Below are 14,577 nucleotides of genomic sequence, written 5' to 3'. Positions count from 1 at the left end.
GTATAGAAGGACTATAATAAATAGTTAAATAATATACATGTTTACTTATGTTAGATACAGTCGGGTCCAAGTGTGGTTGCCAGTACACATCACAAAGCCATAAGATAAGAATGATGCCCATGACTCTTAAACTGAATTCCATAGAATTTGGGCAAGATATTGGAAGCTAGAATGATGGCAGTCAAGGTCAGCTATGTTTCTCTCGGCCATTTGCCATCATGGCAACAAGAAAAAACTGACATGACCCTAATTCCTTTACCCAGTTATGTAATATGTGCCATGAGTAAGAAATTGGGATGTAGGTTGAGGAGTGTGGGTGCCCCATTCAGGGAACAACAAAAATCCTTGTCAGGGTGAACCCCGAAAGTCTTTAAATTAACCTTTGCTTAACCGTCTGGTACCTTGGCATAAAAGAAGGCAGGTTTAACTTAGAGGCAATGTGTAAACAAAACACAAGAAAAGTCCCAAACCAATTTACAATGATAAAGTAAATTTTAATAAATAAAATGCCATTCAAACAAATTAAATCCCTTCAGTAGAACCAGAGGTGTACATTTTAAAAAGTTTTAGTATAAGATAGTGCCTAAAAAATCAAAGCTCCAAACACGGGTATCTGGTCATGCAAGATCAAGTCAAAGTCAAAAGTTGAGGCTGACTGTGATGGAGCATGGGTTGTATAGAAGTGTATATTAGGCCCAGACTCACATTACTTTTGGACTTCGAAAAAACCCTGAAGAAAAGTTTGTGAGAAGTTAGAGTTCAGAAGGTCATAGTAGCAGGCGGTGTCCGTAGAGGATGCATCATTATCAGGGAGCTGCTGGAAGAAGTCGTGGTGAAAATATTTGGCTTTGGACTAGTCAACTTTTTAGAAGTTTAAAATCTTTAGCAGGACAAAGCTGCAGGCTACCGCCAAACAAGGCTTGACATGGCTGGACATCTTCACTGAATTATCCAGCTGAACAGGTTTCACTTCTGTGGAGAAGAACATAGCGGTAGCTACCCAGAAGTCAGAATGACATGCACTTTGGGTGGATCAACTGTCAAGGTAAGTCCCACTCTTTTGCCAGTTCTCTGGGCAATTTTGGGTTAAAAATTTACCCTGTCCCAGGTTTTTGGAGAAGTACTATCAACACCACTACCAAGGATCCAAGACCTGGGGACATCAATGGGGTGTTGGGGGGGGGGGGGGTAGGATTCACTCCAGCAGAGGCCAGCTGCAGGGTTCGAGGCCTCAGGAGCTTGTTATATTCTTGTACCTCACATGGGAGACCAACCAACTAGCTGTTAGAGTCAATTCTGTTGGACCTGGTTTCAAGGAGATTGCCTAGCTTCCTTCAAGCAGCAAGGCAGTCCTTCAAGCAGTAGGGTAGTCATCTGGCAGCAGCAGGTCAGACCTTCTGAATTCTTACACATGCCCACAAGTGTACTGAAGAGGTGTTCTAAGGGTCCAATATTTACACCTGGTGACAGTCTTTCTTTGGGGATACACCTTGCCCTACCAAAACTAGTTTTGCGTCAAAAAGTATAAATCCGGGCACAAGTCTTTTGCAGTTCCCTCCAAGATCTAGACCATGTAAAAGAGATTCCCCTGATACTGTGCCCACTGGAACTTCAGGTCCCACTGCAGAGCCCGTATAAGCCATCTGGCATGATTCACATTTAGGATGCTGGAGGTTATGAGGCACAGCAGCCTTAGAAACAGTCTCTCCGAAATCCCGTATAGAGACTGAAACATCGGTATCAAAACCTGAAAATCCTGGACTCACTGCTTGGGAGGATAATCCGAAATCTGCACTGAACCCAGAACAGCCCCAATAAAAAGGAGCATGTGAGATTGACTCAGGTGTGACTTTGGCACGTTTATAGTGAACCTCAGCGAATGCAGGAGGTGCACTGTAGTCTGAAGGTGGGAGATGAAAGCCTGGGGCGAGCCTGCCTTCCACAGGCAGTCACTGAGATAGTGGAAGACTGAAATGCCTAACCTTTCGCAGATGAGCTGGGACCACCACCATCACCTTGGTAAACACCCAAGGGATGCTGGTAAGGCCAAAGGGGAGCATGGTGAACTGAAAGTGCTCATAGCCTACCTTGATCCGCAGGTAACGACTGTGGGAAGGCAGGATGGGGATGTGAAAATACGCATCCTGAAGTCCAACCCTACCAGCCAGTCTCCTTGGTCTAGGGCAGACAGGACCAGAGCCAAAGTGAGCATCTTGAATTTCTCCTTTTTGAAGAAGAGATTGACGGTTTGTAGGTCTAGAATAGGGCGAAGACCCTTGTTCTTTTTGGGAATAAGAATATAGCTGGAATAATAACCACTGCTTACTTCTGAAATTGGTACTCTTCCTATAGCTCCCTTGGCCAGGAGACCTGTAACTTCCTAACGGAGCAGACATAGGTGATCCTCCGCCAGCCATTCATGAGTTGGCGGTATAGGAGAAGGGAAAGATTGTAAAGAGAGGGAGTAGTCCATCTGAATGATCTGCAAGACCCATTTGTCTAGATGTTATGGACTGCCAGTGGAGGAGATAATGTTGGATTCTCCCTCCACCTGGGCGCCCATGCTCTTGCACAGCCAAGCTAGGAGGGCTTAGAGGCTGCAGCTGCCACGGGGTTGGTGGTGGATGAATTTTGGCTGACAAACCCACAGGGTCAGAATACACTGCATCCTCGCGTGCCTTTGGAAGCTTGCACAGGGTGGTGGATGGTATAGGGTTATGGTGGTGGCATGCCCCTCCATAGCCATGAAAGGGGTGAAAGGCAGACTGGGATGAGGTGTAACCGAGAGGCCCAAGGACTTAGCAGTAGCAAACGAGTCCTTGAAGCGCTCTAGAGCCGAGTCTGCCTTCTCTGTGGAGATAAAAGTCCTGTTGAAGGGCATGTCCATGAGGTTTGCCTAGACATCCCCCGAAAAGCCACATGTTCTCAGCCAGGCATGGCACCGTAATGCCATGGTCGACAAAACTGCTATGCCGAGTGAATCAGTTGTATCCAGACCACACCTAATGGTGAACTTTGATGCGTCCCTCCTGTCTTTCACTGCTTGGAAGAGGATGGCTCGGGCCTCCTTCAGGACCTGTGGCAGTACTTGTGCTAATGTATCCCATAGGGTAATGGAGTAATGGTCCAAAAGGCATGTGGTGCTCAGAGACAGCAATGCCGGGCTGGTGGAAGAAAACATTTTCTTCCCACAGGTCAGTACTTCATTAAAGGGCAAGAGGGGTTCAGATGAGGAAGCCCCAGGCTGAAGCACTTTGGTCAAGAGGTTAATCTTGACCACCACCGAGGGTAGTTCGAGGTCAATGACCTCTGCATGACCTCTTTACCACCATTGCGTAAGACACTCCCTCCTCTGTAGCCAAAGCGAGTGGAGAGAACAAGCCAGTATCTGGAGAGATGTCCAGTACACTGGCATCTCCAGGTTCCTCACACCAGTCCAAAGTCTCACTAGGGGTATACAGCTGGTGGTCTAAATTGTCCATTTACCCCCCTGCTCTTCCCCATGCCTGGCTGCTCCACAAAATGCTCAAAATGCTCAGGCTACGGCTTAGAGCCACTAGGCTCTGTTGACATCGGAGTCAACATCGATTGAAGCCGTTCCGACTTCGAGTCGCCCGGGATGAGAATGGGACACCGGTGGTGCCAGGAGCATCTGCATCAGGACTGGCACCAGAGAAGGGTGTGTTGGCATGACAAGTGCTGATCCACGATCGGATCAGTGAGACCCCATCGGAGTCGAAGCAGCCAGTGCAAAAACTGATGGGGCCTCCTCCATACCTGTGGGCCCGAAGGCGCACCGAAGGGGTCAGCCCACTCATATACACTGTACTTGGCATCGTAAAAGTCTTTGATTTGAGGAGGGGTTGCCCCGGTTCCCGGAAACAGGTGGAAAACACAAAGTTGGACCTGGCAACGGCTCTGCAGAACTGTGCCTGTGACACCGATGTTCCCCACTTGTCGCGTCAGCCAACGGATGAGGTGAAGTCGAAGTCCATTTAGACTTCTTCTTTTTTTGCCTCTTCCCCAAGCGTCCTGAGGACCTCGAGGGTGACAAAGAGGCCTTGTGGCTCCTGGAGTGGCCCTGAGACCTTCTTCTCAATCTGGACTGAGATCTCCGAGGAGTCACACTTAGTGGCGTTGACTGCCGAGCTGCAAACAGCTTCAGGGATCGCTCTCTCAAAGCTTTGGCTGCCATCACCCAGCGGTCCGAGCATGACTTCATCTCGTGGGCATGCTTGAGATACCACAAACACACAAGGTGCGAGTTGGTAACTGACATGGCTCTATGGCAGGCGCCACACGGCTTGAACCCTACCTTCCTAGGGGACATCTCGAGAAACAATGAAAAAATATTCACCAAAATTCAAAAACAAAAGTCTGCCAAAAAAAGACAGAGGGGTAGCACTTCTCTGGATCAGTGCTAACTGGCGCTGAAAGAAAATAAATGACGTGCGTGCACCTGGGTGGCGCCTATATTGTGATGTCACTTCCAGCACCAACGATGCGTGGAACTGAACGAAGTCACCCAATAAAACACAGGTGTACTGCTCATGCAAAAGTATCTGAATCTAGCCTGAAACCTGGAAAATATAAAGGTAAGGAATCTGCAGGTAGAAGTCTCTCTCAGATATAAGCATATGTAAAATACTCACATGTTCATAACTGACACACTCAAATTTTCCATCAGTGTTTCACATGATGGGTCACCAGCTGTTGTATCAGAGGAGTGGGTGGGGAAATTCTTTACAAATGTGGTGCCAACAAAGATGTGATAGTGGATATTTACAAACATTAGCAAGTGTATTTCTACACATCTATGCGCACCATTGTTACAAAAGGAAGATGCAGATGTTACTGCTGCAAAAAGTGTGGAGGAAGCACTGATTTTTAAAAGGGGCAGCAGTGGAGGAAGAAATGGCACATTGTATAAAACAGATTTAAGTGCTAGAAGAAAGTGTTTCTGTAGCTAACAAGCATTGGCAGAGCCAAAGGGTTTTACCTAGAAGAAATCTACTGGTATTTTCAATGTTTTTAAAACATGTTGCACAGCAGCACGATCTGCTGTGCAACATGGCTTAAAGTAAAAATACAAAAACATACTATAAAGGGGTCAGTCAATGCTGGCCATGTTATTGTACTTTTTTTACTTTAAGATGCCTAATAACACAAAAGCATAGAGAACACCAACAGAAATGCACGAATGGCAGGGAGGGTGAGGGCTTGGGGTGTTGTATGGGAAGAAGAAACACATGTAGACGGTGGGTGTGGGGATAAGAAATGGATGGGGCTTGTGGGTTATGAAGAGAAATAACAGACTGTTCAGGACCAAACTGTACCTTTTATCACTCTATAAATTCTCTACTGCAAAAATAACAGTGAAAAGCTAGGAAGTGTGCTAGAACTGGGGTCTTTAGGTGGCAGTGATGTACTCCCTGTCCAAGTAGGGCCCCTCACTATAGTTAAGGTAAGGAAGTCACACAGCTAAGATAACCCCTGCTCAGCCCAATGGTAGCTTGTCATGATCAGTCTTGCTTATATCAGACGCAAAGTGTAAATTACACACACACACATGCGTGCACACACACACACACAGAGTAACACAGTGAAAACACTACAAATGGACTCCACACCAGTTTAGAAAAATAGTCAAAATGTATCTGGGTATAACAAGACCCAAACGACAAATATCCAACATACACAAGTAAATATATACATTTTCAAAGATGAAATCTTAGTAAAGCGCTTAGAAACACAATAGCTCCAACTAAGGCAATTACGGCATCTTGACTAAGTCATTCCCAAAGGTCTGACACCACTCGCGAGTGTGTGTGTGCCGGTCATGGAGTCGCACATACCCCAGGTATAGTACCTTGGTAAACAATGAGGAAACAAAGACATTACATGGAGTTGGGGAGGTGAGGCGCCGCTGGAGCCTGTGCGGCATCGATTCCTTACTGCTACCGGGGGGTGAGGTGTTGCTTCCTTACTGCTAGGTAGGGGAGATGAGGCGGGGGTTTCTTACAGTTGCAGGGTAGTGTAGTGGATCCTATTTAGTTTTCATGGGAATCAGGAGTTTAGCTTAGCTTTTTTCATTGCAGGTCTGTGCCCCTGTTACCTAGTGACTTTTAAACTACTTAATCTGCTTTGTTTTAGCCTATTTATGTTATTATTTCTTTTACGATGGCTGCCTTGGTTTAGAGTTAGAGCAGTGGTTTGATTTATGTTATCCATGCCACCTTGTGAATGTGTCACAATCAGCGTCAAAATCAAGTGATGTATGTAGGTATTCAGATCATGTCCCTTTCCCACTTATGCAGCATCATTGGTGAGGTGTCAGTTCCTTATGTCTCAGTGGGGTCAATTAATCCAGCAGGTCAAGATGCGAGCCATCAACTTTGTGGTGTTGGGTTCACACTACAATGCCACAGGTGCTGTGGTGGAGTCAGAGTCGGGTGTCATGGACATAATTTCCACAGCACTCAGGACTCATGCTGTGGTGGGACTTCAGAGGTGCTGCAGCAGAGTCGGGCCTGTGATGCATGTCGCACTCAGCAGGGACCACGGCTCCAGTACAGCACGAGGCAAGGAGTCAGACAGCGGCACTGGTTCTGAAGTCACTCTGAAGTCAATGTGGTTGGTTTCTTCTTGGTTGCAGCAGAGCTCACTTCCAGGGGCCCGGGGATTGGATTTGGCACCCCACAGCAAGTCAGGGCTCTCAGCAAGAGAACCCAGACGCTGGTAGGTGAAGCCTTTGATGGCCCTGAGACTTCTTAACAGGAGGCAAGCTCAGTTCAAGCCCTCAAAGAACTTTGGAAAGGAGGATGTAGAAAGCCAAGTCCAGTCCTTTCACACCTAGGACAGAAGCAGTAAGCAGCAGGCCAGCACAACAAAGCAACAGGCAGAGTGGCAATCCCTCCTACAGCATCCAGCTCTTCTTCCTGGCAGAATGTTCTAAGTCCAGAAGTGTTCTAATTATGTGGTGTGAGCCGTCCAATACTTATACTCATTTCTGTCATTGAAGTAGGCAAACTTCAAAGAGAAGTCTTTGTAATGCACAAGACCCGGCCTTTCCCTGCCCTGACCCCAGGCACACTCCAGTGAGTTGGAGACTGCTCTGTGTGAGGAAAGGCACAGTCCTATTCAGGTGCAAATGTCAGCTCCTCCCACCACCCTAGCTCAGGAAGATCCATCAGCCTGGTGATGTGCCAGCGGGATATGCAGGGCACACCTCAGCTCCATTTGTTTGACTGTCTAGACTGAATGTACAAACAGCCCATGTGTCATCCTGACCCAGACATGTATTCAGCAGACAGACAGAGGCACAAAAGTGTAAAGCAAGAAAATGCCCACTTTCTAAAAGTGGCATTTCCAAACTTACAATTCAAAAACCAGCTTCACCAAAAGATGCTTTTTTAAATTGTGAGGTCAAAATGGAAGTTTAAAAAGGCACACATAGATACTGCAGTGGCAGGTCTGTGACATGTTTACAGGGCTACTGATGACACAAGTTAAATTTTGTATTGCCTGTATTTGTATGCTAGTGTTTGGGTATTGCTCGTATGCACGCTCTATTTAATATGTGGCAACATGGTGACACAGTAGAGGTGTTACTATTACCTATCAACTTGAAACTTCATCATGTAGGGATTCATGCACAGCACTGCTAAACTATCACAAGTGTTTAAGCAGGGTTGACTGCTACAATGCTTCTGTCACACAGAAGCATTGGTAACTACAACTGAAAGCATGCACAGATTAGTACAAACTCCAGCTGAAATGTGTAGACTGTGCATCACATATAACAATCTGAATCCAGAACACTGATGCCTGGAGTAACCTCTAGCACACCCTGAAGCATCAATTTCCCAAATTCCACGGGTGCATATGAGTAAGCCACCTCCTCCAAATGTTTTTATCTTTGCATTTTGGAATTTGAAGGTCTTCAATTTTAATACAAAAATCAGAACAAGTGGCAGAACATAAATAAACTGGACAAGAGGTGCCTATCACACATGGACCAAATTTGTAAAGAATTAATGGGATCTTCATGTTGGTTTATCATGAAGCAGTTCTAAAACAGTGTCCAACTCGAAAGTGGAAAAAAGAACTGCTGACATATAAACAGAAGCCCAGACAGATTGAACTTTTGCAACTCTCCATATTATCAGTCCTGTGAAAATCACTACTAAGACTGAATTTTATCTGTAGGTTTATAATAGTGCACTAAAGATACACTGAGCAATCCATAACATGTATGCCTCCATGGTGTAGACTGTGCTTCCTGGGGGCTCACTGTGATAGGCACATTGTCATTGTGGAGGATAGCAGCAGTGTTATGAGAAACTGGGTTGTTGGTTGACTGGGATGTGAACCCTGGTCAAGCAAAAGCCACAATCCCTTGCAGGGAGGACCAAAAAAAAACATACTAAATTAACTTCTGCTTAGGTCTGGTTAGCTTGGCACAAAATAAATAATTCTTAACTTAGATTCAATGTTTAGAGTATTTATGCAGCACACAAAAAAAGGACAGTGAAAACACCAGACAAGAGAAGTCCTAAATCAGTTTACAAAAATAGAGTAGATGTTAATAAACGATTTGACACCAAAGCAACAAAAATCCAATCAGTAGAGAAGAGTAATGATTTTTTAAATTTTTGTGTGAAAAGTAGTGCCTAAAAACATCAAAGCACCAACCATGGATATTTAGTTTGGGAGAGCAGGTCAAAGTCGAAGTTAAGGCTGACTGAGATGGAGCAGGGTTTGGACACTTCGGAAGTGGATTGGCCCAGTCAGCACTTTCACCGGACTTGAAAATATTATTGAAGAACATTTCTAAGAAGGTACAGTTTTGCAGGGCAAGGCTGCAGGAGGTGTCCAATGAGGGAGCTTTGTCATCGATGACCTTGAGTCGAAGCTGCGGCACAAGATTGCCACATTCAGACTTAGTTGCCAAAATGTGACTTGAAACACTGCGGCTGGATGAAGTAGGGGGCTGTAGCCAAAGAGAGTTCCACAAGGTCAAAATACCCCTTTTTGGTACTGCGGAGAAGAACATAGTGGCAAAGGCATTAAGTCAGTCTGACGGGCGATGCACCTCAAGCGGATAGGCAAGCAGGTTGGTCCTGGTATCCTCCTGGCTCTCAGAGCACTTTTTGTCCAAATTTTCTCCAAGTCCTCAGCTTTGAAAATTGGCCATCTGGAACCTTTAGCACCACAAATAAGGGTCCAGGACTGGTGGGACATTGGCTGGGGATGCAAGATTCATTCAGGCTGGGTCCAGGTGTGAGATCAAGATGTTGGGAGCCTTTTTTGTCCCTGTGACTCTAAACAGGAGGCCACAAAGCTTGCCCTCTGAGTCACTTTGTAACTTCAGGGAGTCCTGGGTGCAGGTGAAGATGTTGGGCTCAGCAGCAGGGCTAGCCTCTGAGGGTTCAAGACACGCTCCAGGCAGAAAAGCAGTCCTTCCAGGTACAGCAGCAGCCTGGAAGTGTGCACAGCAGGTCACAGCAGCAGGCAGTCCTCTGAGAGTCCTTCCATAGGTCCAACAGTGAACTGAAGAGTGGGTCTGAAGGTCCTATTTTCATACCCTGGTGCCTTGTTCTGGAAGCTGGGGGAAGCTCATAGGAATGGTTCTTTGAAGTGCTTGGAATTTCCTGACTCCCCTACCCTGGATCCAAGCAGGCTGCAGTGACAAAACAGGGTTGTGAGGCCCTTTGTGTGAATGCAGAATACAGGCTATTCAGGTATAAGTTGGGTTGTGCTCAGCTCCACCTCCCCACCATCCTGCCAGCATGTGGCCCATTGTGTCACCTTATCCCTCTCTTGTGTAACTGTCTAGGAGGACTTCACAAATTCTAGCTGTCAACTACACCCAGTCATGTGACCTAGGACAGGCTACAGGTAACAGGGCAGGAAAATGCCTCCTTTCTAAACATGAATGAACAATCTGACTTTACCATTAAAGAGGGATTGTCATTACAATTTCATTGGTACCAAGCATGACTTAGCTATCTTTTGCAACTTAAGAGTTTCAACTTGTTAGAAATTGTTAGAAATTGGGTATCTAGTTGGCAGAGGTATGGACCCTGTCCAAGTAAAGACCACAATCCTATTCAGGGTAAGTCACAACACAACCTAAATTATCCTGTGCTTACCCTTTGGCAGTTTGACACAGGGCAGGCAGGCTTACCTTAGAAGGCAGTATGTAAAGCATTTGTGCAAAGACGCATACAGTAACACAGTGAAAACACCACAATAAGTACTCCACACCAGTTTAGAAAATGTGATTCTTGTCTGAATAAAACAGGACCAAAATGACAAAAATCCAATATGCACAAGTCAAGATATCATTTTTAGAAGTTTAAATAAATCTTAATCCATAGGAATCAATGAATGTATCTCGTTAGCACAAAGTACCTGGGATGCATCAAAAATAACAACACTAGAGACGCAGAGGAGGTGAGGCGTCAGAAAATAAATCAATGCACTGATTTTTCTGTGCAGCGGAGGTGATGCATTGATTCTTTCCTCGCAGGAAGGGTGATGTGTTAATTTCTGGTCATGCAGCCTCAGTTCCTTTTCTGCTGTGCGGGGTTTGATGACAAATTTGATGCCAAGGGACGATGGGTGGAAATGCAAATGCACTGGGATAAGGAAGCAGGTTGCAGTGGAATTTCTCTCTTAGGTGAAGTCTTTGATGGCCCTGAGACGTCTTAACAGGAGGCAAGCTGACAAGCTGTTGGATATCACTTGTGGTGGGAAGGCAAAATCCTTCCAACAGAGTCAGGGAGCAGCAGGCATCAGGGCAACAAGCAGGAGAGTGGTCCTTCCAGATAAGCAGTCCAGGTGCTTCTTTTGGGCAGCACTGCTGACTTTCTGAAAGAGTCTAGCTGTAAGTCCAGAATTGTCTGATATTAGGGGGTCAGAGACCCAGTATATATACCCAAATGTGCCTTTGAAGTGGAGGAGACTTCAAAGAGTGGTTTTGAAATGCACCAGTTCCCCTTTCAACACAGTCCTGTCTGTGATAAGAAGATCTGTGGGGGGGTTATCAGTCCTTGTGTAGGGTCAGGCCACTAGCCTTTGAAGTGTAAGTGACAGCACCGCCTCCTTTCCTGCCCAGGAAGACCCATCAGTATGCAGATGAATGTCAACATGACAGTTTAAAACTGCATTCAGGCTGCAATGGAAGGTCTGGAACATGTTTTAAGGTGCTACATAGGTGGGTGACACAATATGTGCTTCAGGCTGTTAGACTTCACAGTCTTAGGGTGGTCTGCCTCCCAACTTTTTACCTGCCTTCCTCTATTTTTCTGACCTTGTTTTTGCTGGGTTTAGGGCTTTGGCACTTTATTACTGCTAACCAGTGCTAAAGTGCTTGTGCTCTCTCCTTTAACTCATGATAACATTGACATAACATCAACTGGTATATTTAATTGACTTATAAATCCATCGTAAAGTGCACCTCATGTGCCTAGGCCTATAAATTAAATGCTACTAGTGAGCCTGCAGCACTGATTGTACCACCCACTTACGCAGCCCCTTAACCATGTCTCGGGCCTGACATGGCAGTCTGTCTGTGCAGTTTTAAACTGCCATGTCAACCTGGCAAGTTAAACCTCTTGCCAGGATCAAACCTTCTCTTTTTAGACATATGTCACCCCTACGGGAGACCCTATGTGACCCACAGGACATGGTGAAATGTATTTAAAAAGCTGGACATGTACTTGTAAGATTTACATGCCCAGGTAGTGAAAAAAAAGACCCAAATTATTTTTTCACTACAGCAAGTCCTATCTCTCCCACTGGATAACATTAGGATTATCTTATTACACCATATAAGTGTAATTCCCAATCTGGAATAGATGAGGTTGTCAAGTTTGGTGTCTCTGAACTCACAATTTAAAATGATGGTGAAGTTGGATTTTAAATTGCAGTTCTGAAAATGACACTTCTGGAAAGTTGTCATTTTCTTATTTTAGCCACTTGGGGCCAGATGTAGCAAAGGGTTTTACCCATTCTGTGTCTATGGGAAAATGCATTCGTACATATGGCCCTTGGTGCCTACTGCCTATCTCAAATACACGTCTGGGGTAGGGTGACAGCTGGACTTGTGCAATCCCTCTAGACAGTCACACACAAAGGGAGCTTAGGTGTGACAGGTAATCCATCAACATCCTGATGAACCATCCTGGCCCGGATGGGTGGGAGTGGCTGACACTTTCACCTGAATTGGCAGTGTCTTGCCACACACAATGCACTGCATAACCCCCGTAGTGAGTCTGGATCCAGGGTTGGAAGAGAGGGCCTCTGTGCACTTCAGTACCCTTCTTTGAAGTCTTCCTCTACTTCAAATGCACAGCTGGGTATAAGTACTGGACGTCTGACACCACCGACTCGGTACATTTCTGGACCTGAGGAAACTGTGCAGAAAGGAGGATTGCTGTGCTGCCGAAGGACTCTCACTCTGTTAGACTCTGCTGGATTTTGCTGGACTCCTGCTCCGCTATGCCTGCCCTGCTGCCTTGTGCCCTCCTTGCCTGGGAGTGAGACAGACTGGACCTGCATCTCTATATCCCTAGAACCAAAGTAACTCCAAGGGCTTGCTGGCTTACCTCTGGTTCTGAAATCTCAACGACATCAAAGACTTCTCTTCCATCTACAAACAGCACTTGGCACTTCATAGAGAAGATCAATGCATTACCCCTCAAGCATGGACTAACCCAGTGTATCGCATTCAGAACCAAAGGCACTCATAACCGACACATTGCCACAGCTGCATCAAGAAATCCGGCACAACTCCCCATTTGCACTGGGGATCATCGATGCATATTGTAGTTCTACAGGGATTTAAGTACTGTTGCTCAGCAGGCCCTACGTGAGTCTTATAATCAGACTGTCCTCCATTGCAGGTGCCTTGAACTCTTGACTTTGTCCCAGTCGAGCGTTGCCACATATCCCAATAGACACTTAGGGGCAGATTTATGGGGAGTTGTGCTGCACCAAATGCAGTGCCACTATCTGTGAGCCCTTAGCACCCCCCTACTGCCACCATGTGTGTGCTGTGTAAAACATTAAAAGTGCCATAAAAAATGGTGCAAGAAAATCTCATAGATTTCCTTAGGCCATTTTTACGGCTCCCCTAACAGGGGAACGCCCCCTTTGCATACATTATACCTGGTTCAAGCATAATGTAGCGCAAAGCGTGGTGCAATATACGGGATTCAGCCTCGTTGGGCCACACTAACGTCAAAAATAATTACGTTAATGTGGCGCAAGCTGATGCTAGGGACTTATAAATATGCCCCTTATTGCTTCCAAGTGCTATTTGAACATTTAGGGCCTGATTTAGAATTTGGCAGACGGGTTACTCTGTCACAAACCTGATGAATATCCCATCCACTGTATTACGATGCCCATTAGCTATAGTGGGATTGCAATACAGAGGACGGGATAGCCGTCATATGTGTGATGGAGTAACCCCATCCTCAAAACTCTAAATCCGGTCCATATTCATTAAAAAATTCATATTACAACTTCTTTTTATTGGAGTTCTGTTGTTTTGGTCTTGTTTTACTCATAGAATTAAGCTCTATTTTTTAACCAGATGTGGTGTCTTTTTGTGTGATATTTTCACTTTTTTACTGTTTAAAGTGTTGCATAAACACTTTACCCATTACCTCTTAAGTGAAGCCTGACTGCTCCGTGCCAATCTACCAGAGGATGAGCACAGGTTCAATTTTAGTGTGTATCTGACTTACCCTGACTAGGATTGTGGTTCCTGCTTGGACAGGACACATACCTCCACCAACAAGAAACCCAATTTCTAACACAGGGCCACTGGTAGTATTTAATTTACAGGTCCTGGGTATATGGTATACCACTCTACAAGGGACTTATAAGTAAATTAAATATGCTATTTAGGTATATGTCAATCACACCATTTTTAGGGGAATGATCACAAGCACTTTAGCACTTGTTATGGGTGGTAAAGTGACGAGAGAGATGTGTGGGCCAATCAATGGCAAATAAAGGTAAGTAATGGGTGGTCTGTCTCTAAGCCCTTTTTAAGAGTTTTGGTTTTCGTTACAAGAGATTTCCGCAAGTACAGCTGCTGTGCAGGCGAAGACTAAAAATGTGCCACAATACCTAATCCAAAAATTAAAAAATGTCTAAGTATATGAGATACTCAATTTATAAACACATATGTTTAGACTAAGCAGTTCAATTGTATTAAAGTTAATGTAACATATAGCACTGTCCATTAAGCCAACAAGTACATCAACAATAATAAGCATCTGACTAATGGCAATTTCATAAGTAAACTACTAAGGATAACTTTACAAAGTATAAAGTACTAACCTTGTGTTTCAGTTGGCATTGTGTGAAAGCTTCTAGACATAGAAAGTAATTGATGCTTAGTTCTTAAAAGACTGAAAGAAAAAAGAAAGGGTTGAAAGGCAATCAAACGTATGTAAATTGTACAATCATTGATATTCTGTTTCAGAACTTACACTTTTACCATTAAGCTTTTGTTTTGCATTGCATCTCTCCATTATAGACTAACTAAAATAGAGA

At 45.0% G+C, this 14,577-nt stretch overlaps 1 protein-coding gene across 2 annotated transcripts in view; it reads right to left on the bottom strand.

Moving 5' to 3' along the window:
- LOC138266585 (uncharacterized) overlaps window positions 1–14,577 on the bottom strand; it is an 808,694-nt gene that overhangs the window by 454,581 nt on the left and 339,536 nt on the right. For both annotated transcript variants that reach the window (XM_069215427.1, XM_069215428.1), the window contains exon 3: window positions 14,362–14,432. In XM_069215427.1, the coding sequence (XP_069071528.1) occupies window positions 14,362–14,432 (71 nt within the window). The remainder of the gene's footprint in view (window positions 1–14,361; window positions 14,433–14,577) is intronic.

The sequence above is a fragment of the Pleurodeles waltl genome, chromosome 11 (assembly GCF_031143425.1).
Source record: "Pleurodeles waltl isolate 20211129_DDA chromosome 11, aPleWal1.hap1.20221129, whole genome shotgun sequence".
NCBI classification, from domain to species: domain Eukaryota; kingdom Metazoa; phylum Chordata; class Amphibia; order Caudata; family Salamandridae; genus Pleurodeles; species Pleurodeles waltl.
Note: the sequence above shows the minus strand (reverse complement) of the source record. Positions and strands in the feature narration are given on the sequence as shown.